At 40.3% G+C, this 27,233-nt stretch overlaps 1 protein-coding gene across 13 annotated transcripts in view; it reads left to right on the top strand.

Annotated features, from left to right (window-relative positions):
• The window catches only part of Osbpl8 (oxysterol binding protein like 8), a 142,742-nt gene extending 116,411 nt beyond the window's left edge, over positions 1–26,331 (top strand). For 10 of the 13 annotated variants that reach the window (XM_037196774.1, XM_028873051.2, XM_028873050.2 and 7 more), the window contains 11 exons: positions 1,403–1,501; positions 2,132–2,228; positions 5,323–5,421; positions 8,783–8,880; positions 10,478–10,567; positions 12,472–12,608; positions 14,214–14,399; positions 15,068–15,170; positions 18,732–18,837; positions 20,277–20,379; positions 22,252–26,331. In XM_037196774.1, the coding sequence (XP_037052669.1) occupies positions 1,403–1,501; positions 2,132–2,228; positions 5,323–5,421; positions 8,783–8,880; positions 10,478–10,567; positions 12,472–12,608; positions 14,214–14,399; positions 15,068–15,170; positions 18,732–18,837; positions 20,277–20,379; positions 22,252–22,384 (1,251 nt within the window). In that variant the 3' untranslated portion in view covers positions 22,385–26,331. The remainder of the gene's footprint in view (positions 1–1,402; positions 1,502–2,131; positions 2,229–5,322; positions 5,422–8,782; positions 8,881–10,477; positions 10,568–12,471; positions 12,609–14,213; positions 14,400–15,067; positions 15,171–18,731; positions 18,838–20,276; positions 20,380–22,251) is intronic. The other 3 variants (XM_028873049.2, XM_028873048.2, XM_028873053.2) reach the window with 1 other exon arrangement.
• The last annotated feature ends 902 nt before the right edge of the window (positions 26,332–27,233 follow it).

The raw sequence follows: 27,233 nt of genomic DNA, 5'->3' as shown, positions 1-27,233 counted from the left end.
ATTAGACTAGACCGGTAAGTGTTACCTAAGTAGCACCTACGATAAACAGCATTTATGTGGGGGCTGTCGTCAAAGCAGTCTTCTGTGTTCTAGGTCATCTGCTCCATCCCAAGGCGTACAGTCAGAAAGCAGGAGTGACAAACGGGTTTGAAGGGGCAGTGGCGGGAAAAGATACGAGACTAGAATAAAATGCTTGAGTCTGGAAAGAGGAAGCAGCCAGTGGAGGGAGGGCAGCTACCACCAGTCAAAACCCACCACTGCCCTAGTGATGGGCCGCCACTGAGTCCACGGAGAAGTGTGGTGTTAAGAAAGGGGGTGTCACCCTCCTCCAGTTAGGAGAGTCGGTGCTGTTGCAGTGTGCTGGTCAAGCAGGAAGTGAGCACTGTTACACAAGAGCACTTCGTGGAAGGAACCTTAAAACAGAAATTAGAATATTAGTTTTCATTTGTAAGAGTATTGTGAACTGTGTGTGTGAACATGGACAAACCACTTAAATTTTAGGCCTATCTCAAAAGAGCTGAAGTTGCTGACATACAAATCCTGTGTTACCTGACATTTCCAATGCTGGGTAAATGCCAAAGAAGAGATGGCATCTTTATATTCAAAGGACACTTGCACCCCATGTTCATTGACGTACCATTTGCAGTGACCAAAATATAGACGAGGCTCAGCAGGTGAATGTGGATAGAGACGTTGAACCAGTCAGTTGTCAGGGCTAAAAAAAACAACCATTGATCTCTTGAGGTAACATCTTACAGGAATGTCCTGCGTCTCTAAGAGATGCTTTCTTATTGTGTAATCGTTAGATTGTTTGTTGGCAGAAATTGCAAAATTTCTATCTAGATTATATCTTGAGTAAAGTTTTACACACACACACACACACACACACACACACACACACACACACACGAGTTATATATAATTTTTTTTTTTCCTGAGACAGGGTTTCTCTGTGTAGCTTTGGTGCCTTTTCCTGGAACTCACTTTGTAGCCCAGACTGGCCTGGAACTCACAGAGATCCGCCTGCCTCTGCCTCCTGAGTTCTGGGATTAAAGGCGTGCGCCACCACTGCCTGGCCAAGTTATATTTTTATTTCAGGTAAATTTCATTTACTGTGAACCATTATAAGGTGGTCTTCCAGACAAAAAAAATTTAACTTTACACCTGTATTTGTAATTTTCTTTTCTTTTTCTTTTTTTTCTTTTTTTGGTTTTTCGAGACAGGGTTTCTCTGTGTAGCTTTTTGGAGCCTGTCCTGGATCTCGCTCTGTAGATCAGAATGATCTTCCTGCCTCTACCTACCGAGTGCTGGGATTAAAGGTGGGCGCCTCTACCATCCAGCTGTATTTGTAATTTTTAACTTGTTTTTTTGTTGTTGTTTGTTTGTTTATTTGTTTAACCAGGGACTGAAGAAACCATATAATCCTATACTTGGTGAGACTTTCCGTTGTTTATGGATTCATCCCAGAACAAACAGCAAAACGTTCTATATTGCTGAACAGGTATGAGAAATGCTAACTTGGCACATCACTGTTGTTTAGCTTCTTCTTAGGGAAGGTTTGCTAAGCATTGATATTCTAGTACTGAATGCTACTCCATAACACACTGATGATCATTGTGTTGTGTGGCTGCAGTCAAGATGTCAGCCAGTTTATACTTATCCTTACTTTTGGCTGGTATGGACGATTGCTCTCCATGATCACCCACATGGCAGTTGTGAAGGGAATTTAGATTCTCAGCATGTGGCCCCTCTGAACAGTTTTTACAGCACAAAAACTTGTTACTCGGAACTTTGGGCGCTTATGTGGTGTGCATGCATGCGAGAGAGAGGTTGGGGTGGGGAGAGGGAGAGGGTATCCTGAAAGCCTCCCCCATGGAAGGCATATTATAATCTCAAGTTAGAAATGCTGTATTATCATTCCCACACAAACTGGTTGATTCACACCCTGCCTTGGAGTGTGAATGCCAGGAGGTGGATTTCCTTGGAGACAGAAATTTGGACTGCAGTCATTAACATTCATTGGTTGCTTACCAGCTGTTCCTTCTTACTCATTCTTAGATTTGAACTTTTGATGCTAGCATAATAGTAGGCTCTTTTTGTTCAATGTCACAATCTTTCCTGTGTTCAATAGGTGTCCCATCACCCACCAATATCAGCCTTTTATGTTAGTAACCGGAAAGATGGATTTTGCCTCAGTGGTAGCATCCTGGCTAAGTCCAAGTTTTATGGTGAGTTTTCCCTTGTTCTAAACTGTGCTTTTCCAAAGTGTTTTCTGGTAAGTTTTTGTCATTTTGGCAAGGAATTCATGTCATTTAGGCATCGTCTGTACTCCTGATTGCTGTTTAATCCTTGCACATTTTATCTGACCTCACCGCATCCATGGAAAGCATCACTTGCGAACGACGCAGCAGGGCCTCCGTCTCTCTCTTGCATGCTGGTCTCTTTTCTCTTCACCCTCATCAGTTGTTGAGTGTTGTCGCAGTCTACCTGAGGGGACTGATCTTTCTCTTTGAGTCTGAGTATCGAAAGAATCCAGTTGGGCCCTGGGTCATTCAATAATGGTCTTTAACTTCAGGCCAAATAACATACTATTGAAAATGTTTGTGAGTACAGGAAAGGAATGTAGAAAAATGTGCTGTTAGTGGGAAACCTTAATACAATGCCTTTGACAATTGAAAGGAAACAGTCAAAACTGTATAGTGGTAGAATTTATCTTTAAATGCTGTTATTTGGCTTTCTAATTTTAAAGATATTTAAAAACTCAGAGAATTAAATTCAACTAAAGAATTTTAAAGCTGAGAGAAAATAAATATAAAGGTAAAATAGAAAAGATAAAATGTGTACACAGAAGTCTAAATTTTAATTCCATGAGAGGCCAGAGTCAGAAACTAGTCTGTGACAGGAAATGTAAAGTGTAACCGCTTTCCATTAGGAGCATGGCACATGCCTTTACGTTTGTTTGTTTGTCTGTTTGTTTCTTGATTTTTATTCTTGTATTTTTATTCTGTGTGCACTGGTGCTCTGCCCTTGTGTGTGTCCGTGCGAGGGTGTCAGATCTTAGAGGGTATCAGACAGTTGTGAGCTGCCATGTAGGTGTTAGGAATCGATCCTGGGTCCTCCAGAAGAGCAGTCAGTGCTCTCAATCTCTGAGCCATCTCTCCAGCCCTAACTTAATGTTGTTTTTTAAAAAAGTTATTTATTTTTATTTTATGTGTATTGGTGTTTGCCTGCATATCTGTGTGAGGGTGTCCGATCTTGGTGTTTTACAGACAGTTGTGAGCTGCCATGTGGGTGCTGGGAATTGAACCCGGGTCCTCTGGAAGAGTAGCCAGTGCTCTAGCCACTGAGCTATCTCTCCAGCTCCGCCTTTAGGTTTTTAAAGATGCTCCCCCTACTTACTTTTCTTTTGATTTGGGTTGGCTGTTTTTTCTTCAGAAGCTCCACATGTTTTGTATTGATAATACCCCTCCCTCTGGCTTCAGTCCCTCCCCCACCCCAGCCACAGCGTAGGTGACTTTAGTGGGTGTCGTTCCATCCCTATAGACTGTAGACATTTTTTACTGAGCACCAGGTGCGTGGTTTATGTTCAGGTGCAGCTTCTGCACTTTGCTTTCTTTTTTCTTATGTGTGAATATGACTTATGTGCATTGGGGCTAGCTAGCTCTTTATAATGTGAATGAATCCAGAGTTCACAAAAAGAAAATTCTTACTTTTTCTTCGAGTAAAGACATCTGAGGAGATGACGTATAATTTATGAAGTAGCCTGTTAGCATATATCTCGTGGTATCTCTCATGCTGGAATCTATACATGTTGATGTAGAGGCGGGGGGAAAGTCATGGTTGTGCATAAATGTTTGCAGAATTTTATACAAATATCATGACATTATTTCTAATGGCTCATACTAACTCATAATGGTTCACCGATAAACCAAACCTAACATCAATTCCTGTAGACCTCTTATAGCTATAGAATACTGATTATCAATTTCAAAAAACTATGCTTGATGCAGTAGTATAGACAAATCTGAAAAACATGTGCAAGGTGAAAATAAGCCAAATATAAATGACATATTTTAAAATACAATGATAGGAAATGTCAGTGTTTCCCTAGGGGTAATGTGGGCCTTTTAGGATGATGGTTTAGGCAGGTAGGCAAGCAGGGAGATAGACAGACAAGTGAACAGGGATCAAACCCCGGCCTTGTGCATGGCAGACAGGTGCTGCGTTATTGAACTGCATTCCCACCCCTCGGTCATTTGAGATGGTCTTTCTGTGCAGTTCAGGCTGACGCAGAGTTACTGAACTACATTCCCACCCCTCGGTCATTTGAGATGGTCTTTCTGTGCAGTTCAGGCTGATGCAGAAGCCCCAGCCCTGCTGTGCCCACTTCCCAAATGTTGATGCAGGTATGTGCTACCAAGCCAGTTCTGTGGTGTAATTAGGAATCCTCTATGTGGTACCACATAACTATCACACTTAATGCTGGGAATAGGCTGTTTGTTGTATGTTAGTCATACTCCATTAAAGATGCAGATGTTAAGGGAAAAAAGACATAGAGACAAGCTAAAAGAAGTCACTGGCATTTTATCACCTGGATTATGCAGATTTTTAAATCATTAATAGGATTATTGAATCAATTATAAATATTTAAAACTTGAGACTTACCTATATGTGACCTAGAATTAATATTTTGATTCAGAAGAGTCAAACTAGATTGTATAATGAAGCAGTGTGGGGGACCAGCCCCCACATTTATTTACCCCAGGGACTCTTGAGGAATGAGGGATAAGAGACTTTAGTTAGAAATAGAGGAAGAGAAACAGATAGAAAACACAGGATAGACTTTGGAGGGCCTGGATGCTTATCTACCAGCCCAGAACTTTATTCCAAACATCTATTTATAACAATGCCAAGGGGTGGAGCAAAAGACCTCCCCCTTGCTAGTTACAGTCACCTGGTACCCAGGCCCGTGGACCAATCAATCTCTCATGCAGTCCTGCTGGGTGCAGCCACTAGGAAACCTAGTGGGCTCCAACAAAGCAGTATTTTGTTGGCTGTTGGACATGTTGGGATTTTTTTCATTTGACTTTCCTAAACAAATACCTATGTATGCCTTTTGAAAAGACTCATAAGATTGGGAATATAAATGAAGTAATGTTTTAGTTATAAGGTGATGAATACGTGTTGTTACACATGAATCACGATTGAAGTGTTTTAAATATTTCTCCTGGAGAAATGTAAATGTCCCAAATATACTTTGTTTTGAACTGGTCATATTAGTTTTGTGAAATTTAATTTTTTTTTTTTTTTTTTTTTTTTAAGGAAACTCACTTTCCGCGATACTAGAGGGAGAAGCCCGGCTAACCTTCCTGAACCGAGGTGAAGATTATGTGATGACAATGCCGTACGCTCATTGTAAAGGTGAGTCTCCCCTCACAGCAGCTCTTCCTGGGTTCTTGGTTTTGGTTTGGTTTGGTTTGGTTTTTGTAAATAAATGTATGTGAATAGAATTTGTTTTGTTTGAGATAGTCAGACATATTTGTTTGAAAACCTTGGCCCATAGTTACTTCAGAGTATTGCTGTTTGCTGACTAGTTCTATGGTGAATTACTTCACACATAATAGTCACACCTATTTTTGTGATACATACCTTGTAAGAAATTTAGTTATAATAATGGAATTTCCTTGCTTTTATCTTGTGTGAAAGTTTTGAAATTAAATCAAACTACTTATTTTAGAATCCTTAAAAGATACTTTACGTACTCTTGCATTTACACCCTCTATAATGTTTTAATCTGCTATTTTTCTCTTTTTTAATAATTTATTTTTATTTTATGTGCATTGGTGTTTTGACTGTGTGTATGCCTGTGTGAGTGTCAGAAGCCCTGGAATTGTGGAGTTACAGACAAGTGTGAGCTGCCATGTGGGTGCTGGGAATTGAACCCGGGTCCCTCAGAAGAGCAGTCATTACTCTTAACCGCTGAGCCATCTCTCCAGCTCCATCTGCTATTTTTCAGTGCATCAAGTCCTTTCACTGTTTTTCTTCACTCTCATTTGACAGTCTCTCCATTTGGGTTTTGGTGTTGTTAATTTATAACCTTGCAGTATAGCTCAAGCTGCCCTTGAACTCAGGATCCTCCTGCCTCAGTCTCCCTAGTGTTGAGATCACTGATATGTACCGGAACACCTAGCTTATATTTGGCAAAAAACTAGATAGTGCTCTGAGCTTTGTATCTAGTTCTTAAAATAGGAATGACGTGCAATACCTACAATTTTAAATAAGAATCAGTTTTTAATCTTTTTATTGATTCTTTGTGGATTTCACGTCATACATCCTGACCCCACTCATCTCCCCATCCCCTTGCGTCCATCTTCTGCGTTTGCAACACCCCCAAACAAAATTTAAAAGTAAAAACAAAACAACAACAACAACCCCAAATAAAGAATCTCATTTGGGGAGCTGCAGTGTGCTCAGTGAGTCGCACAGTTCACCCTTAGTCCATCCATCTTGTGTTGTTGCTGTGAGGCAGTGGTCTGCTTTGAGGCCTCTGGATCTGCTGCACCCTTGATCCTGGGCCCTCACTGGGAATCCTCTTGAGTGTCCTGTTGTTGCCTGTGCCATGGAGATCCTGCAGCTTTGGATCTGCAGGACCAGCACCTTCACATGCTGCAGCAGCTCATAGATGAGGTGGGGCTTGGGGTGGGCTACCTTGTAATCCTGGCTCTGGGCCAGGGTGGTAGCTGGGCTGGTCAGCTTGCCAGCTTGCCCTCATCATCACCACCCAGGCAAGCTCTCCAGCACTGCCCTGGCTAGCTCACCCAGTTTAGCAGCCAGCAAGGAGTAGGGCCAGTTCTTCTGCTCTCACACCCTCAGGTCCAGCTCACCCCCATTCACACCACCAGGGCCAGTTCTATTTTGCCCAGGCTAGGTGCAGGGCCTGCTCTCTCGATTGCTTCACTTGGTGAGGGGGCAGGCCAGTATTGGTTGTAGTATTAAGGCAACTCCACATAGTTAAAAGGGAGGTTTATTTTGTGGGGTAACTTACAAATGAAGGGATAGGTAACAGGGTCTGGGAAAGGTGTAGCACAGTCTGGTGGTGTTCTCTGGAGAACTCTGCTCAGTCTATCTCCAGTGTCCAGGGTCCAGGAACCAAGACAACTGGCCCATCTAGATCTCGGGTCTTCAGGGCCCTCTCTTGGCCCCACCTTGTAGGCATGACAGCTACTGAAGCCTCAATGGGGCTTGGAACTTCCAGGTCAAAGCTGGAACAGTTACCCACTACAGGCCTGCTCTTATGTTCTCATGTCCCTGAGGTCAGCCTGTCATACCTTGCCATCCCATGGCATATGAGGGAGAGGACGGAGGCAGCTCTCCTCTACCCTCCCACCCCCCCACCCCCACCCCCACCCCCGCCAACAGGGTCAGCTCTGGTGTGCTGCCCAGGCAACGTGCCATGCCCACTCTCGTGTGCTGTGGATGGTGAGGGGCAGGACCGGCTCGCCCACTCTTGTGACCCAGGGACCAGCTTTTTCTGCCTGCAGTAGGTGTGAGGGGTGGGGGAAGGTCTCTCCCTCGCCCACACCACCCCATGACAGGCTGTGGGGCCAGCTCTCCCACTCTTTGTCTTCAGGCCGGCTCACTACCATTGGGACAGCTCTGCTGTGCTGCCCTGGGGAGGCGTAGGACCTGCTCCCCAGACGGATGCAGGCGGTGCGCGGCAGTATTTTTAAATTTCATATCATTATTACATCAGTGCCCAACTAGCAGTGAGGAATTTTTTTCCACAGTAGTGTATTTCCCACTGTGTTAAAATAGGAAAAATTTTAAAATAAGAGTTTCTATGTATTTTCTATATTGCTAAGTTCCATGAATTATTTTATAAAGTAGGAGTTCCATAGCCAAATAATTATGAGAAACATTTCATAGTCTGTTTCCTTGCAGAAGTTAACATTGTGTGTTTATTAAAGGCCAACTCAGTTGCCTAATTCAATGAAACGTGCACTTGAACTAACCTGTTCAAGTTTCTTTAACTTAGAATGTGTTTTGAACACAGAACCTGTTTTTGAGGTTGTTTTTTGTTTGTTTGTTTGTTTGTTTGTTTTTGCTTACCTGGAGTTGGTCCTTGTTATTTGTAGTAATTACATTGTATAAAGTGACGACAGACACTGAATTGGCTCATACTGAACTGTGCTTTCAAGGGAAGGTAATGAGGCTACATTATTTTCAGTCTCTTACTACAGTGTTCCCACCAACTAAGGGGCACATAACCTTGTACTGTGTGTGCTCACATGGAAAGACACTGAACAGTCGTGGTGGGTTACTGACTTACTGCCAGTGAACTGTCAGTGAACACTGTCCCTCAACTGAATGAAGCGTTAGCATGGGTTCCTGTGCAAGGTCCAGCATAGCTTTACACTTCAGAACACTGTACCACAGCACTTCAGTGTGCCCTGGGTCGGCTTCCAACAGCGAAAGCATCAACCAAAAAGCACAAAGGTACAAAACACATGAACAAAATATCCTGCCGAAGGAGGACTGTGTTTTTCGGACTCATCTCATTGGCCCGCCTCTGCGCTTTAAATAGAGTGGAAACTTGCCAACAAGCATGATGTGAATATGCTCTGTAGGTCCTGTAACACTTTGTCTATATTACATGTGTTCCGTTGATGAGGCAGGAGGTCTCAGATGTAGGTTTCTCCTGGTATATCAAATTGCAGAGCGCCGCTTATTTCTGTCCCCGGCCCCCTGTCCTCAGCTTTTGTCAAGTTTCTCTTTTCTTTAGGTATTCTCTATGGCACAATGACACTGGAGCTTGGGGGAACTGTCAACATCACCTGTCAGAAGACTGGATACAGTGCAGTACTTGAATTTAAGCTAAAGGTTGGTAAATGATGGTGCCACCTAATTAAGGGGAAGCTGCGTTGCAAATACTGAAGAAAAAATACAGATTAGTTGCAGAGTAAGAACTAACTATAAAAACATGGATTATGCCAGGTCAAAGAGAAATGGGTTCAGGGACATTCTCTGAGTGTCTTGGGACAGCCTGAGACAGCCTTAGAAGATATAAATTAACATGAGAGCCACCATTCCTTATTTGAAATGTTAATGATAAAACTTGATGCTATAGAGCAAATAAGACTTAAGAAATGATTGAAGTATCTCTGTGAATTAAAACAGTGCTTTAGAAAACCCCAGAAGGTAGATATGAATTGAGAGACTCGGGTTGCATACAGTAAGACAGTTTCATATTAGTTACTATTTCTGTATAAAAAAAATTGTTTTAGCTCACATGCTTAAGAATAACCATGTGCTACTCCTCATCAGATTTTCAAAAAAATTATATGGGGAATATTGGAGATGGTTTTTCTCTTTAAAAGTGTTGGACGTCAGGAAATCTTGGAAAATATGAGTGATTTAATTGAGACCAGAATCCACTAAAGACTTGCCCACTTATGCATCTGTTGCCTGAAGGCCAGGACTGTTGTTCCTGTGAGGACCTGGTGATGTGGCCTTTCCATGTGACTTGGCTTCTTGATAGCACGGCAGCTCTAAGGCAGCTGGAGGTCATCTTTAGCGGCACGCTGAGGATTCAGTTGTCTCCCATCATCACTGGTCTAGAAGCCAAATTACATACACATCCTCTGTCTTCATTGAGGAGCTACACACCCACTCAAGCTCGGGAGGAGGGTGGTGACGCACTCTCGGTGGGAGGCTGGCAGAGGTCTCCTTGAGAAGAGCTTGGGGGCTGGAGAGGAAGTGAGTAGGTGTCAAGAGAGCCATCTTTGGAAAATTCTGTCTGCTTCAACAAAAGGGAAACTGGAAGCCTTGTCACAGTGTCAGTTATCATTTAGTACATTGTGTTCAGATAAAAATAGGCACTATAACAATAGGTGTTGCTAATTACTTCCTTGTTGATATGCCAGTGACCAGAATCTCTTTCTAGTGAAAAGACGTTCTTGAGTATTATCTGATGCTGGTGTGCCCTTTACTTGATAAGAGGGGTCTTAAGCAGTTACTCATGCCATTAAGTACCAAAGCATCAAAACTGTGTCTCTAAGGAAAGACATTAGTAAGACAGTGTAGGGACCCAAGTGTATTCCTTGTGATTTTAGTTTTTGAAGGATTGTTTTCAAATTTTTAAATCCCCTCTGTTTTCTGAGTTCTTTTTCTTGGTGTGTCACCACATTGATGGGGTTCAGTCCTGAAGAACAGCACTGAGATTGCAAAGGTCATAGGTCTTTATACCTGGGTCATCTTTCTGAATTATTTAGATTTCATAGTCTGTTTTAGATATATTTTTCATAGTCACAATTCAAATTAAATTTTTAAAAAAGTCTCTAATTTAAATTTGAGTCAGGATTTCACTGTTTTTACTTTCAAGAATATGGTAACTATATAATTATTTTTTCTTTGATGTTTGGTTATCTATAATATATGCAAATATAAACTAAAATGCTCAATATTTTCTGTTTTAAAGCCATTTCTAGGAAGTAGTGATTATGTTAACCAAATATCAGGGAAACTTAAACTGGGAAAAGAAGTCCTAGCTACTTTGGAAGGCCATTGGGTAAGTACTTTTATATATTAGCATTGCAAAAATAATTTTATCTGATGGAGAAAATGGACAATTATATTGTAAAAGTATCACTAAATAAACTTCATCTTAAAAGCGGATATTTTGGGGGCTGGAGAGATGGGTCAGCGGTTAAGAGCACTGGCTGCTCTTCCAGAGGTCCTGAGTTCAGTTCCCAGCAACCACATGGTGGCTCACAACCATCCATAACAAGATGAGGTGCCCTCTTCTGGCCTGCAGTCATACATGCAGACAGAACACTGTATGCATAATAAATAAATAAATAAATAAATAAATAAATAAATAAATAAATAAATATGTTTTTTTAAAAAGCGGGTATTTTGGTATTGCTCTGCTGCCAATGACACTTTGTTTTATAAATGTTTTATGTTTGTAAGACATTTAAATGAGTAGAAGTCGTACAGTACTCGCTGTGTACGTTATTAGGAAGGTAGCCCGTATTTATCATTTACTACTTAGTTGGACTTGATGAAATCGGTACGTAGATACCCATTTTTCATCGTATATGTTTATTTACTCTGTGTGTGTGCATGTGCCATGGCACACGTGTGGAAGACAGGACAGCGTACTGGAGCCAGTGCTCCCGTCCTACCATGAGGGTTCCAGGAGTCAGGCGCAGGCCGTCAGAGTTGGCAGCAGGCACGCACCTTCGCTAGCCATGCTGTCTGGCCGACACGTGCTTAAGATGTGCCCATTTGAAAAGGAGGGAGCCAACGGCCGGAGCGTCTGCATAGTTGGCAGTGAGCCCCGGGCCGGCTGCGCAGAGCTCTGCTGGTCAGTGAGAGTCGGGTTTCTGTTGGAGGAAGGGGGAGGTGCAGTGGTGTGTAACAGCAGTGGCTCTGACCTCATCTCTGTCACCCAGATTCACATCTGTGTACGTTCTTACCAGGAGCTTACGTGGCTGAAGCGGAGTACGGTGTATTTCTTAGGTGCATTTTCACTATAAACACTGAGTATGTGCTATTCTACATATAGTAAGCAAATGCAGGAAGAAAAGGAAGCCAGGTTTAGAGACTCAGCCAGTGGCTACATAAGTTCCGCAAAATGTTTTTTAAATTTGTGTGAGTGTGTTGTGTGTGTGAGTGTGTGTGAGAGTGGTGTGTGTGAGATTGTGAGTGTGTGTGAGAGAGAGGGGTGTGTGTGTGTGTGTGTGTGTGTGTGTGTGTGTGTGTTCGTGTCCTTTCACTGTGTGGGTCTCAGGAATAGGTCATCAGCGTGATGGCAATTACTTTGCCCATAGAGTCCTCTCCCTGGACCCTGAAAGATGTTGACTTCCTATCTGAATATTATTTGGAACAATGATAAAGCCATCTTAGTCATTTTATTTTATTTTGAGACAAGGTCTCTTATGTTGCAGCCCTGGCTGGCCTCGAACTCACAGAGATCTATCTGCCTCTGCCTCCTGGGTGCTGGGATAAAAGGCATGTGCCACCATACCTGGAAAAACAGGTGTTCTAAAAACATCAAATGTCTAAGGTTGAGCTCAATTTTTAATGCTAAGTCTCTGAACTTTTCCAGTGATTTGATTTTCTGCACTGTCCACAACATCACACCATGTTCTTCTGCGACAGTTCAGACAGGAGGCTTGAGACTTTGCCTCTCATGTTTGAAATTTGTCATGTTTGAAACTTCTAAAACCTCATGAGCTCTCTATGCAGCCAGCCCGTTTTTCTAGTTGATTGGAATGACATATTTAAACTACTGTTTTCATACAAATGTAAAGAATTTGGGACTTTGAGAAATGCACTAGTTACATTTGTTTTAAAATATTTTTGAAATTTAACAGCAGAAAGAATTTATTAGTGTATTGCTATACTTTGTAGTCCTTTGTATACTTTGTAGAAATAACTATTGGTGTTTAATTCCTTTCAATATAGGATAGTGAAGTTTTCATTAATGACAAAAAGACTGATAACTCAGAGATTTTCTGGAATCCGACACCTGACATTAAGCAGTGGCGATTAATAAGGCACACGGTCAAATTTGAAGAGCAGGATGATTTTGAATCAGAGAAGTAAGTCTACCTTTTTGTTGTTGTTGTTAGCTAACCTTATGAACATTAAGGAGTATTTCAAATTGCATAATAGTGTAGTCACACTATTCTCTATCTGCTGTTGAGTTAATTCAGCAAGAGATCTTGTCATTTGTGAGACTGAGGGCATTCTGTGTTGGTGTAGGTGACACAAAGACTTCACAAATCATCTTGTGTCTCTGCAGCTCAAAACTAAAATGTCCTGCTTTTTCTCTCTTCTACTCCAGTGCTCTAGATTTCTGTTTGCATAAAGTTATAGAACAATTCATGTTCTCAGTTTCTCCCTGGCATCTGCTTTCTGGTCTGGTATACACTGTGGAAAGGTGACATAGAGAGAAAACAGCTACTCTTGTTCTGTCCTCTGAGACAAGAATAGTGCCACTCGATGCACTGGTTTCCAAGGACTTAAATTAGTAGTCAGTGCCATGGTTAATGCCATTGCTTCATTTTAAGTCATGAAACTCTTTCTAGAACTCCTAACACTTTTGGGTAAACTTGCTGTTTGTATCTCTTTGTGTCAAAGAGTCCTGTATAAACATTGCTTACTCTGCACCGGGGGTCCTTACTCTATGGTCCTGCTTCTGTGAATCAAGTCTACATGACTGTATTTTCTACCTAAAATACAGTTGTCAGCTTTGGAAAATATATATGCATCAATTTTTAAAGTTCTATTTCAGGTGTAACCACACGATGCTCCTTGTCCAAAGGGATATGCAGCCATTTTTGATGTGTGTATATAATTAAAGATTTTTATTTTTTAATATGGAGTTTCATGCAGAGCAAAGTGGCCTTGCATTTGCTGTATAGCTGAAATTGACCATAAACTATTATTACTGACCCTCTCGCCTCTACTTCCCAGTACTGGGACCATAGGCCTCCTCTACCCAGTCCAGCTCTACATATTTTAAGGATGAGGTAATAAGACTTAGCTGATTCTAAGTGGAAGACATAGAAAATTAACCTATGTACAACAAATTTCAAGGCCTGTTTCAGTTCTGACATATTGCCCTCTCAGATGGATGAGATACAGATATTGTACTCTCATTTAGCTGGTGAAAAAGCTAAATTTTAAAAGGGGAAATAATTTTTCTCATGCTGTTTTTTGGTACATCAGTGGTTCTTAACAGTATTGGTGTATTTAAATCTAGAAGCATTTAGAGTCTGTTCCTATTCCTAGAGACTGAATTTCAAAGTTCTCTGGTAATTCATGCACCCAAGCTCTCGGGTGGATCATCCTGAGGCCTGAGCTTCCTGAGTAGTGTGCGTCAGAATCATCTAAAGAGCTATTTAAAAATGTAGAATACCTTGAGGACTTCTTCGCTAGAGTCCTGTCAGCCTCAGTCAGCAGTTTTCACTGTGTTTAAGAACCCATGGAATTGATTTCTCTTGCCAAGAAGAAATTAGCCCTCACTTAGTGGTGGTTGCCGGCTCGAGGCATTGGGCTTTGTTTCTTGACTCATTTCTAAGCATATGAGCGTAAGCACGGTCAAAGTAGACATCCTCCACATGAGCAGTGTTTGCTCCCAACAGAGACTAAAGTCTGTAGAGATCTGATTGTCTGAAATATTGTTTTTACATGTCTATTAGACTCTGGCAGCGAGTAACAAGAGCTATAAATGCCAAAGACCAAACAGAAGCTACTCAAGAAAAGTATGTTTTGGAAGAAGCTCAAAGACAAGCTGCCAGAGATCGGAAAACAAAAAATGAAGAGTGGGCTTGTAAGTTATTTGAACTTGATCCACTCACAGGAGAATGGCACTATAAGTTTTCAGAGTAAGTAATGTAAACGTTTATTTCAAAAATATATTAGCATAATGTATTGCCTTTATATTTCGAGTATATTTATTATCAACATAGGAATTAGGGTGAACTTTTATTTTACAGACTTTTAAAATTTATGTGTGTGTGTATGCCAGCTTTTTTGAGTTTATGAATACCATGTGGGTGTAGGAACCCATGAAAGTCAGAAAGAGGATGTCAGGCCCTGGAACTGGAGAAATGGATGGTTGTGATCCACTGTGTGGGTGTTGGGACCCGAACTCTGGTTCTCTGCAAGAGCAGTAGGTGCTCTTAACCACTAAGCTACCTCTTTAGCTCATAGTGGGAAAATTTTATTTTTATTCATTCTCTTATTTATTTATTTGAGACAGGGTCTCACTATGTAGCTCTGGCTGTCCTGGAACTTGCTATAGAGACCAGGCTGGCCTCGAACTTAGAGTTCCACCCACCTCTGCCCAGTGCTGAGATTAAAGGCGGGCACCATTATGCCTGGCTTCTTAATGTGAAATTATTTACTTTACATTCTATCATAGTAGTTCGTTTTCCAAATAAGCTAAGAATTGAAAGATTACATATAGACAAATCTTAAGATTAGAACAGCCTTTATAATTACTTAATAAAATTAAGTTCTGTAGCTATTTAAATATCTTTTTTCTATTTAGTACCCGACCATGGGACCCACTTAATGATATGATACAATTTGAAAAGGATGGTGTTATCCAGACCAAAGTGAAACATCGCACTCCAATGGTATGTAACATAAAAGTAGGTAGGTCTAATGGGCTTATAAATTTCCTATATCTTTTTTTCTTTCCTTTTTGCTTTTTTGTTTTGTTTTTTATTTGTTTGTTTGTTTGTTTGATTTCGTTTGGTTTTTGGAGACAGGGTTTCTCTCTGTAGCTTTGGAGCCTGTCCTAGAACTTACTCTGTAGCCCAGGCTGGCCTCAAACTCACAGAGATCCACCTGCCTCTGCCTCCCAAGTGCTGGGATTAAAGGTGTGGGCCGCGGCCGCCGCCACCACCACCTGGCTCAAATTTGCTAAATCTTTAGTATCATGACAATTGCATCTAAAATTTAAAATTTTATGTTAGTAAAGTGACATCACAGGCAGCTTCAAGCTCTTGACACCCCAAACACCCCCCCCAAAGAGCAGAATCTACCAGAAGAACTCGCCAAATATTCAAACATTTGCAGCAATTAAGGGAATGAAGGACCAGAAGGGGCTTCCAAGCAGCAGGAAGACATCATTATAGTATTGTAGAAGTCCTTGCCTCACCTCTTCCTGGGCACAGCTGCAGTCTTGTGAGGTCTGTGTTCCAGTGTAAGCCCCTGATGCCAGAAGGAACAGCAGACCTCACACGCATGCACAAGCGAGGGCACACACGCAGGCACGTGCACACCCCACCTCTGGGGTACCTCGAGGGCACGTGTGGAGGCACTCATTTCTGACACTGTCAGCAACAAGAAATTATACAAAGCATGAGAGCTGAAAAGTGCAGAAATGGGAAGGTTGTGCGAGAGATCTAACAACAGATTTAAGTCAGTACAAGGCAGAGTCAGTTACATAAGAGATAAAACTACTCACATTATCCGGTGTGAGAAAGAGAGGGACAAATGGATGAAAAGTAAACAGACCCTTAGAGACCCACAGGAGCACCCTCTGCTGGGTCGTATGAATTAGGGAGTCCACATGATCAGGGCCAGAAATGCATGAAACATGCTTAATTAAAGGCTCCAGATGCCAGACTACACTGATGAATGACTCTGGCAGCATTGGGGCTATAAAATGGACACACAAATAACATTTGTGTTTCTGTATAGTGAGGAATTGCAAAAGGAAATTAAGAAAGCAGTTCAGTTTATAGTAGCATTCAGAAGAGTAAAATCCTGACAGTAAATGAGACCTAAGATGTGGAAGGCTTGTGCAGTGAAAACTATAAAGCATTGCTAAAGAATTTCAGTAAGACATGAATAAGTAAAAAGAGTGTCTGTTTTCTTAGGCTAGAAGAGTTTATGTTGGTACCCCAAAATAGTGCTACCTCAAAACAGTCTGTAGAAGTGGAAGAGGTGATCCTCAAATTCATATGGAATTGTGAGGGTCTCTGCATAGATAAAATAATCTCTTTTTTTGTTTGTTTTAGAGCAAAGTCGTAAGACATATTTTCCATCCCACACAGTAATCAAAGCAGTCATTTTGATATAAAGACAGGCTTCGTATATAGGCCAGTGGCATAAAATAAGTCCAGTTTAAACCCATAAAAGTTACATGTGAGGGGCTGGACAGATGGCTCAGGAGTTAAGAACATTTGCTATTTTCCCAGAAGACCTGGGTTCCATTCCAAGCACCAACATGGCTGCTCCAGCCATCTATAGTTCTAGTTCCAGGGCTCTGCACTCTGTTCTGGCTGCCTCAAATAGTGCATGTATGTGTGGAGACACCCTCAAGTAAACACGCATACACATAAAATAAGTGTTCAAGGAAGGTTTGAAAACTATTTTAGATAATTATTTCTCCCACTCCTTGGAAAAATACTAACTAGTCTCTTGAACAAATTGTACTGAGCCATAGCCACCTGACTTCTACTGTACAAAAAGTAACTTAGAATGGATCTATATATAAAATGAGAGGTGAGACTATAAAATTCTTAGAAAACAGTATAAGTCATCATGACCTTGTCTTTGGAAATAAGACACTGAAAGCACTAATAGCAGCAGCCACCAGAAAGCTGAACTATGGGCGATCGAGAGCTGGCTCAGCAGTTAAAAACACTTGCTGCTCTTGTAGAGGACCTGGGATTGTTTCCAGCACCAGCTCTCAGGTGTCCGTAACTCCCACTTCAGGGGCTTTCATGCCCCCATGTGGCCTCTGCCAGCACCAGGCACACGAGTGGTCCATATGTAGTTTCAGGAAAGCACCCACGTACAAACAAGTCAGTGATCCCACTTAAACATTTTAAACATCAGATGATGCCATGAAGAAGGCAAAAAGACAAGTTACAGAATGAAAGAAACTATTTGCTAATCATTTATCTAACAGCGTTTAAATATCCAAAATATTTCAAGAATCCCTGACTTAATGAAAGACATCCTGGTTTAAAAAAAAAAAAAAGGCAAATGACTAGATTAAACATTTCTCCAAAGAAGATACACAAATGGCCAAAACCACATAAAAATGTTAATATTAGTATATGAACTGCAACTCAAAATCACAATTAGTTTGTCTCTTCCCACTTAATTTGTGATTAAAAATTAAAATAGAAAATAAAGTGTTGGTGAAGATTCAGGGAAACCAGAGCCCAGCACGTTGTTGATGGGAATGTAAAACTTTGCAGCTGAGGGGAAACACGGTTTAGAGGGTCCGAAGAGAGTATGGAATACCAAATGACCACGTGACCCAGCTCTTCCGCTCCAAAAGAGTTGAAAATCAGAAGTAGAAATACGATGGGACAGTGTTCATTGCAGGCTATTCACAGTGGCCGGGAGAGAGCAGCAGGGCAGGATCCTTTGGCGGATAGGTGCATAAACAAGGCAGTCTGTCCGTAGAAGGGGATGTTCATAAAATAAACACGCTATAGAATACTCCGCTCCATGCTACGACACGGACAGACTCAGAAGGACAAATGTTCTACGGTTTCCGAGTAGGCAAATTCCCAGAGTCCGAAAGTAGATTACAGGCTCCCAGTGACCTGAGGAAGAAGAGGGTGAGCAGTTACAGAATCTTGAAGATAGCTATGGTCAACATTGAGATGATTACTGCTAGCAGGTTGTATGTAGTAGTTTTAAAATGGCAAAACTCTATCATATATACGTGCTATCACAATTTTAAATTGCAAAACTTTTGTTTGGATTTATTTTTTTCAGAATGGGTCTCACTATGTAGTCCTGGTTAGCCTGGATCTCACTGTCTAGACCATGCTGTTCTCAAACGCAGAAACTCACCTGCCCCTGCCTCTGCTGAGATTGGGGTGTAAAATGTTTTTAAATTATGTCCCACTGATATGGTGGAAACACATGAGACGTGCACTTCCTTCTAAATAGACTACAGATCACAGTGAGTCTTCATACATCTGTATGTATGAAGTCTGTATAACGGTCAGGAATGGGAGGGAAATTACTTCATACATTTCTTCTTTTTCATCTTTGTGCCCAGTGAAATCCACTAAGACAGTGGAATGCTAAGTGCAGTGTGTCTTACTTGTTAAATTTCATTAGATTGTGCTTTGATTCCCAAGCATCACATCCATCAGTGGTTTTGACAGTTGTACAGGTGGTTTAGTTACAGGATATAGTGCAAACTCACCTAATAGTAATAAGATTTATTTCAGGTTAGTGTTCCAAAAATGAAGCATAAACCAACAAGGCAACAGAAGAAAGTGGCGAAAGGCTATTCTTCCCCAGAGCCCGACCTCCAGGACTCGTCCGGAAGTGAAGGTAAAGAATTTATCACAGACTGTTGACTGTGAGCACATTTTAAAGAAATCTTTTACTGTGCTGGTAGGTGTATGTAAGTGGTTCTCAAATTAGCTAAAGATTGTGAGCGTTTGTATGGAGACAGGAGGCAGGTGTGATGCTGTTTCTGACTAAAGGAGCTGACTCTGAGATAACGGCATGGGAATGAAGAAGGGCGGGATGCAGAGAAAAAAACAAAACAAAACGCTACAGTAGCAACCCTTTGGCTTTTCCGTGAAAACCTGTTGATTAAATTCAAAAAGCAGATTTGAAGTGTTGAGTCAGTTCATGTTTCAAAAGAGTTTCTCGTTCCCGAATTAACTAGTAGTGTTGGAAGATGCAGACAAGTGAGAATATAAATGTGTAAACTCATGGACTGCTAGATTAAATAGTGTCTTCACCAAGTCAGATACTGTGCGGACTGTCTCAGACTATATTGAGATACAATTAAGAAGGGATTAAGGTAACGTCTTAGACATTGTAGGAAACTGAAAAAGTAATTTTTAAAAATCTGCTTAAACGCAGTGTCTGAGTTTACACTAAACTAGGGAGCCTAATTTACCTACAGAGGCAGCACTAGAGTAATACATAGTAAACATAAGGACAAAGATGATAAGTGATGGCAGGCTTAACAGAAAGGGGCGCAGTCTGGCTTGGGGAAGGTTCTTGGACGATCCCTGATGAGTTACTAGGCTGTCCAGTGACAGCTGCCCCAGGCCTGGGACATACCTGGGATAGCATCCTGAACTAAGCTGGCAGTACAGGGATGTGGGTGATAGCGGAAAGAGAATGCTGCAGTGTTAGTCATTTTACAACAGAGGAGACCAACAGCAACTCTGAACCTTGGGACTCAGTAGCCTGCACAAGGTCACAGAGCTCGCCGATGGGTATGTGGGATGGTACCTCGTGTAGAGATATTTTTAGTTCTTTCATTGGCTTTCTTTTCAGTACCACTGTATTTCCTGTAATGTGTCTGCCGCTGCTTATTGACCACTTGCTACCTTCCAGCTGTGTGGACTTGGGGCAGTCCTATTAACCTTAGCTGAAAAAGAGAGACCTGGAGGGAGAGGAGAGCACAGCCGGAAAGGGATGAAGTTAACAGTAGCTGAGCTCTTCAGATCTGTGCCAGCGGTTGGGGGCGAAGAGACTATTATTTTCCCAAAATTAATACGGATTTTAAATGAATTCTTTTTGCCTGTTTTAATGAATTTAAAAAATAAAACTGATTCCACAAGTAATTTGTAACCACTCTATGCAGTTTTCCAGGTTGGGTTTGATATGTTTGAGACTTTAAAAATGCAGAATATTTATCTTGTTAATCTGTAGGCCATTCAAACCAATGTCTAGAAAAATGTTTATTATACAAGTCATTAAATTCAACTATAGATTGTGACTACAACTTGCTTCTAAATGTCTTTTAGCTCAGTCTGTTAAACCGAGTACACGAAGAAAGAAGGGGATAGACCTGGGGGACATTCAGAGTTCCATCGAATCTATAAAACAAACCCAGGAAGAAATTAAAAGGTAATAGATTCTGACAGAGCCCAGTTGTTTGTGCCCAGAGGAGTAAAGACACTGTGAAGGGAAAACATGCCGACTTTCCATTCTATGACACTGCTAAGGTTTAAAAACAGAGCCCTGGCCCCTGGTGCCTGAAGTCTGAAGCTTAGAAATTCCTCCCACACTGAACTCCAGGGGAGATGGAGCTGTGAGATCTGCCCCCCCCACCCCCCCGTAAATGTTTCACTGCTAAGGAATGTAGCTGTGTTGGGTGTGGAGGTAGGGTTGTTTCTGAGAAAGTTGACAGACTTGCTTGTTCCTGTGGTTCCCCTTTGTGTATGGCTAATGTGTAATTGTAATGTATCACTGTGTGAGCGTGCGCGACAGACACACACACACACACACACACACACACACACACACACACACACACACCACTCTATGATCTAGCACCTAACAGTTATTAACACTTAACAGAGGGTCCTAGAGGAAAGGTGTTTCTGTTCCTGTTTCATTACGGAGACTAGCTACATGAGCTTTAAAAATGTTTACTATTAAGCCTTCCTGCTTTTTATGCATGCATCACTCAGCATTGGATGTAAGTTCAGGGTAATTAAATATGAACAGTCTTTCTCTGTTCTTGGAGCTGCAGTTTTATCTTCAGCCTCTTTGCTGTTCCCTGGACCTGTCCTGTCCCGTGCTTCTGTCGTATGAAGCTTCTCATGTCTTCCATGCCGTGTGTGCACGCTCATGTTTGGACCATTGCCCATACTTCAGTTTGCTTCTCAGATTGCCCTTCTTTCCTTTATTCATCAAGAAAAACTCTGGCCAGCACCTGTGATGGTGCACACTCAGTCCCAGCACTCAGGGCAGAGACAGGCCAGCACGTGTGATGGTGTGCACACTCAGTCCCAGCACTCAGGGCAGAGACAGGCCAGCACGTGTGATGGTGTGCACACTCAGTCCCAGCACTCAGGGCAGAGACAGGCCAATCTCTCGCCTGCTCTAGGTAGAGCATTGCAGGGGATTGAGATGGGAGGGAGGCACACTGTCTCAAAAACAGAGAGACAGAAAAGAACATTTCTGCATATCCAGTAGGTTGCTTTCCCATGTCCCCTTCTTGCAGCCCCGTGACCATTTACCCTGCCCTCCTCTACCGGAGCTGGCCCGACTCTCCCTCCGGCCTCCTTTGGAGCACCCTGCAGAGTTGCTCTCAGGTGTGCTGTTGGCCCCTCTGGACTGTTAGCTCCCTCAGAGCAGACAGCATGACCTCTTGGGTATCATCAGACCTTAATCAGGCCTTAAATTGGTGTCCACATTATATAATTTAATTTCATTATATGTGTAAACCTATTTGGTTGTGTTTGCCGCCTTTTTTTCATAGCACAATTCCAAAAAAAAAATGTAATGGTGATTGACTCATGAGTTGCTTTTAGCCAAAAACATTTAAGATGTCATGAAGAGACTATATTTCATGACTAAATTCACATTTTTTTTTGTAGCAGAAGAAAACTATTGAGTATTCTTCAATTTGAGGTTGTTAGGAATTCTGTTGCATTTTTTCCTTTTGGAATTTTTTCTCCACTCATGTCTCTCAATTAAAGATAAAAGAAACTTAGTCAATTAAAAAGCAAATTACCTTTCTTAAAACTACTGTAATAACAGAGATGATAATATATTTTTGTATTATTAATCTGTGATGATTCTCTTTAATATGTCATAAAGTAAATACAGTGTACTTAAAAGCACATTAGCCTGAATTCTGGCATCTCAGATCTTGGTTAGAGTAGTAATTGATTGAACTAGTTACTTTGTGATAATATAATAATTGTAACAATGATGTTTTGTACTAACACTTCTGAAAAATAATTATCAAATTTATTGTTTATTTTGTAGAAACATTATGGCTCTTCGAAATCATTTACTTTCGAGTACACCGGCCACAGATTATTTTCTGCAACAGAAAGACTACTTCGTCATTTTCCTTCTGATTTTGCTTCAAGTCATAATAAACTTCATGTTTAAGTAGAAGTTCTCAAGAGTTGATCACTGAACTGGAAAGATCAGATTTGGCCTGGGACCAGTGTTCAAATTGGTTTGCTCTTTAGTAAAGCATCACAATCTTTCTAAATCCAACAAACAAAACTAGGAGATAAATGTAGAAGTGTCTGCTACTTTTCACATCTCTGTCCTTAAGCAGAAACAAGAGCTGTTCTGTTTGGTTGTTAAAATTGGCTATGTGTTAAGTGCCAGAACACTTGTGTGAGACTGTGCCTACATGTGAGTATAATAAATCCACATGTGTACACAAGAACTCTTACCTGACAGTAGTTTCTGTGTTCTACCATATGTTAGGAAATATTCTGATACCATTGTTCATAACAGAAATGCCATCAATCTTATAAATATATGTATAGTCAACTATTTTCTTCAGAAGACTGGCATACAACCTTTATTAAGGAATTACAGTGGGGAAATGATAGATAATAGATATATTATGACTAAGTCAATACATTATACTGTTAAAACCATCTCCAAGGTATCTAGCTCAGTTGTCTTAGAAACACCAAGAAAAAAGTGTGAGTGGTCAGAATTAATATATTGTGAGGAACAAGTAGAAAGTTTTTAAGAGTTTACACAAGATTTTCTAATCCCTAGAACTTAATGTTACAGATGTAGGTATATCCGTAGTTATATATATATACAATCTATCAATATTAAAGACTGGTCTGTAGCTACATGGAGCTGTGTGTTACAGTCAGTCCCACCTTAAGTACTTGCTGACAAATGGTCAAGTTTGTTTGCCATCCTTTCCTGGTTTTATTAAGTCAGCTAGTCTAGGACATCATCCAGATGTTGTCTAGATGTTAGTGTTTATAGGGTATGTGAAATCCTGATCATTTGGTGTTTCTTTATGGAAAACATTTTAGCATTCATTTTGACACTGGAGTGCTCAGTGAGTAAATAGAAGAGAAAAATTCTAATATTTTACTTTAGAAGCAAAAAAAAAAAAAGGCAGTAAGAAAAGATACTGCAGTGGCCTTTATTTTAAGAACATTAAAATCAACTTGCTTAAATGTGCAATAAGTTGAGCATTTGAGAATATGAAGTTAGGAAGTTTATCATCTCCTTCCATCGTCCTGTTTCCAGCCACAGTTCTGTACAAGCCCTTTTGTCCAGGCTCAGGCAGGTTTTGTTACTAAAGGTTTTTGCCTATTTCTTCAGTTTAATATTTTGACTCTTTATTATTGTCAAAAAAAACCCCACTTCTTTAAAAGGTTAATTAAGTTTTGGGACATGTCATAAAATTTAGATTCCTCCAAACTACAGGTTACAGAAAGTTTATACAGTGAAAAATTCAGAAAGAGCTGTTGGTCTGGCTCCACCTGCCCTCAGCTAGGGAGAGATTGAGGTGCAAGTCAGTCCACTGAGATGGGGCTGCAGTCAGCTCTGTGTGAGGACTGCAAAGCCAAGAGATGACTGCTTCATTGCTGCAGCTGCTTATAACTATCTCCTGTACCTTCAGGTCCCACGAAAAGCCATTTCCCACATGGTCGGTGTTAGCAAAACAGTGCTGTACTTCATAGGAAAATATTTTAAACTTTTAACAGCGTAAGCAAGGTGTACCTGTCTCCAGTATTTCATTATTATGGAGTTTGGGGTTATATTTCATATTTGTCAATATATTTTTTGTATTTCATATTCTACTACCAATATTTTGCTCAACTGCCTGTTCATTGATGTGATATTTTGTAAATATTGTACAACTTGATCTTTATATGATTTTAAATTAGTATTAATTTATATTATATATAACTTAATTGGTTGATCACTAAAAGTTGTTTCATCGTTAAACCCTGAGATGTTCAATTGTTGGTGACCTGCCTTAGGGCTCTGTCTTACTCCTTTGTATTGTCATATGTGGTCTGAACAGTGCTTTATTTGTATTGGCATCTGAGACTGGAAAGGTAGTTGTTTTGTTTTTTAATTTCACTTCAGAGCTGATGTTAATGGGTCCTTCCTTACCCAAGGAGTCAGAAGCTAATGAACAGGGTGACTTTCTTACACACTGAAAGCTAATGTTCAATCAGATGTTTCTCTGACGCTTTTAGTTGTAGGAGTTTCTTTCTGTGAACTGAATACAAAACTCAGGAACTGGTGGATTCTTCTAGAAGTCCTTTGAACAGTGTAGAGTTGACCTTGAGTCTAGCCAGACTGTGTGACCTGACTTTGAACATTCTGATTTGAGGGTTATCTTTCTTCAGAAATGGTTTCATAATGTGTGTGACTCACTCTTGCATACTGTCTGAAAACTCCACGCAGTTTGTGACGCTATGGCCAGTTTTCTTCATTTACCTAAAACCTTGTTTGCTCACGTGAACATTTAGATGAGTAGTAATAATTATTGACATTTTCATCTTTCGGGTGTTAAATGTCTTTAGTTGTCCCCCGTTTAGAGAGACGTTGCTGGTTAGGAAATACAGTCATAGGCATACGAGATGTTAGTGTGCTGGTGTGTGTGTGTGTGTGTGTGTGTGTGTGTGTGTGTGTGTGTGTGTGTGTGTGGCTTAGAAAGGTACAGTGGCCATCTGTGTCACAGCTCAGTTGACAGCTGCATTCCATTGAACAGCTGGCCTCGTAAGATACAATCCTCATTTCCTAGTTCATGCTTTTGTGCCTTTAAGGAGATACTTTTATTATTTTGTGTTACAGAACTACAGTGTGTTCCAAGTATTGTTGGGCTTATTTGTCACAAAAGGTCACTTCTCTGTGTCACTTTATTTCCTTTTCTATAGCTGAAGACGATGTAAACAGTCATGCTGTACTTTTATAAGGGTTTGTCTCGTTACCGATTTCAAATATATTCTTACTCAGACATCATCGAAGTAAACTTAATTCTGAGTATTGTAAACAGTGCCTTTTTGATGGAATTCACACTGTTTTGGGTGTCAACGCGTGCCATATTCACAGAACCTTGTGGAAGGCAGTTTTAACTTTTTGAAGAATATCTTCATCAAATTTTAAAAAACAAATGTATAAAATTCCATCTTTTTCCGGTGTTTAGCACTTCTAGTCAGCAGTAAATAGTTTTGTTTTGCTTTCTTGTCTTATGTACAGGGATGATGGCATAAGATGAGCCACACATGAGCCTACAGGTTACTTTGAATTATGTTAAATATAAATAAAATGTTCGTGTTTATATCAAACTTTCCAAATTGACCTATAGGAGGAACTCCCATAATTCAATGAGTTTACATTTCAACCTCTTTGTTATTTGACTACCTGTATAAAGAGATTCTTTAAAATGTAAACCTGCCACCGCTGCATAAGTTGGTTTCATTTTGTTACGTACTTTGTGGGTTTAGTATATCCACTTTTTGTTACAATTACAATACTATTTTGTTACAATTTTTAATTGAAGATGGACTGTTAAAATTGTACAGGACCAGGGTCTATTAATAAGATTAACATACTTAGTGAGAGCCACAGGAAAACCTTGACAAAAATGAATGTGTTTATACTTTATGAAGTATTTAGAAAAATTAGCCTCTTCATTTATCATGAAAGTTATTTTAATACCATAATATTGAAACTCTTTATTTGAAAAAAATTGCCATGAAACCTTTGAATGATGAGCCACAGACCTTCAGTTGGGTTTATATTCACCTTTTGGCATGTAAAGTACACATTTAATTTTAAATACATCAGTTAATGGCTGTTTATAAAGTCAAGAACTACCACTGGTCAGTTTTGTATGATAGGCAGTAAGTTACCCACAGTTTCAGTTAAATTCTCTTAAGGTGCATAGTAAATGTATAGATAGTCACAGGCGGTTTTGTAATGTATACATTTCTAATCTATTATTCCTAACCTGTCATGTTTGCAGAGAGAAAAGAATTTTTCTAATGATCTGTAAAATTATGTTAACTTCTACAAGTAGGTATTCTAAATAAACTTTTTTTAAAAGCAATCAGATCCAATGACTCCTGCTGATATAATGTAGTAACTAAATTAATCTTCTCTCATTTTGCTTTGTTGGGGGGTGTGTATGCAAAAGGGGCAGGCTTTACAGGGATTTAACCGAATCCCTAATGTATGTTTTTCTAAATAAGTGGAAATTATACATATTTCATACATTAAAAATGAGTCGCAAAGTTTCTAGATGACCTCAAGAACTAAACAGTAAGAATGAAAGCACAATCTTTCTGAAAAGCTAAAAACGTTTTGAATCATGTTTACACAGTGCACTCAAGTAGAAGCATGATTGTAGTATTTAAATATTTGAAATAACCCACTACTTAAGTCTATATTCTGATAATGACAAGTGATGAATACAACAAAAGCATTACCATTGAACATTTAAATGTTGTCCCCTCTAGTCACCTGTTAGTGAGGAGTCCATACTGAGTAAACCTCAAATAAACTCCAGTACAGTTTGACTCCTGGTTTCCTCCTCCTTTCTCCCCATTCTAGCTTACCCCTTAGAATCCATTTGCTACTTCTAAAAATAATAGAACCTACAATGTTCTGCCTTGCATGGGAATACAGGTTAGGAAAAAACCTCAGTGTTAAACATCAGTGTGTATCTACAAGATCACTTTTTTGCTAATACTGACATGTTTGATCTGCATTCTTATGGATATAACAGCCCAAGAGTTATGATCCACCATAAGAATGTTGTGAGTAAATGACAAGTACTTGACTCTACTTGATCTGTGATAGAAACTGTACAAAGTACTTTCTAGTGTATCTACCTCAGAACTTTTTTTTCAGTGTATGATCTCCATTTTTTTTTTTTTTTTTTAATGAGGAAAGCGGGGACCACATAACTTATTTGCTGAATGTCACGGATGATTGACTGGAAGGACCACCTCAGC

The sequence above is a fragment of the Peromyscus leucopus genome, chromosome 18 (genome assembly GCF_004664715.2).
Source record: "Peromyscus leucopus breed LL Stock chromosome 18, UCI_PerLeu_2.1, whole genome shotgun sequence".
Taxonomy (NCBI): domain Eukaryota; kingdom Metazoa; phylum Chordata; class Mammalia; order Rodentia; family Cricetidae; genus Peromyscus; species Peromyscus leucopus.
This window is presented reverse-complemented; position numbering and strand designations above follow the sequence as displayed.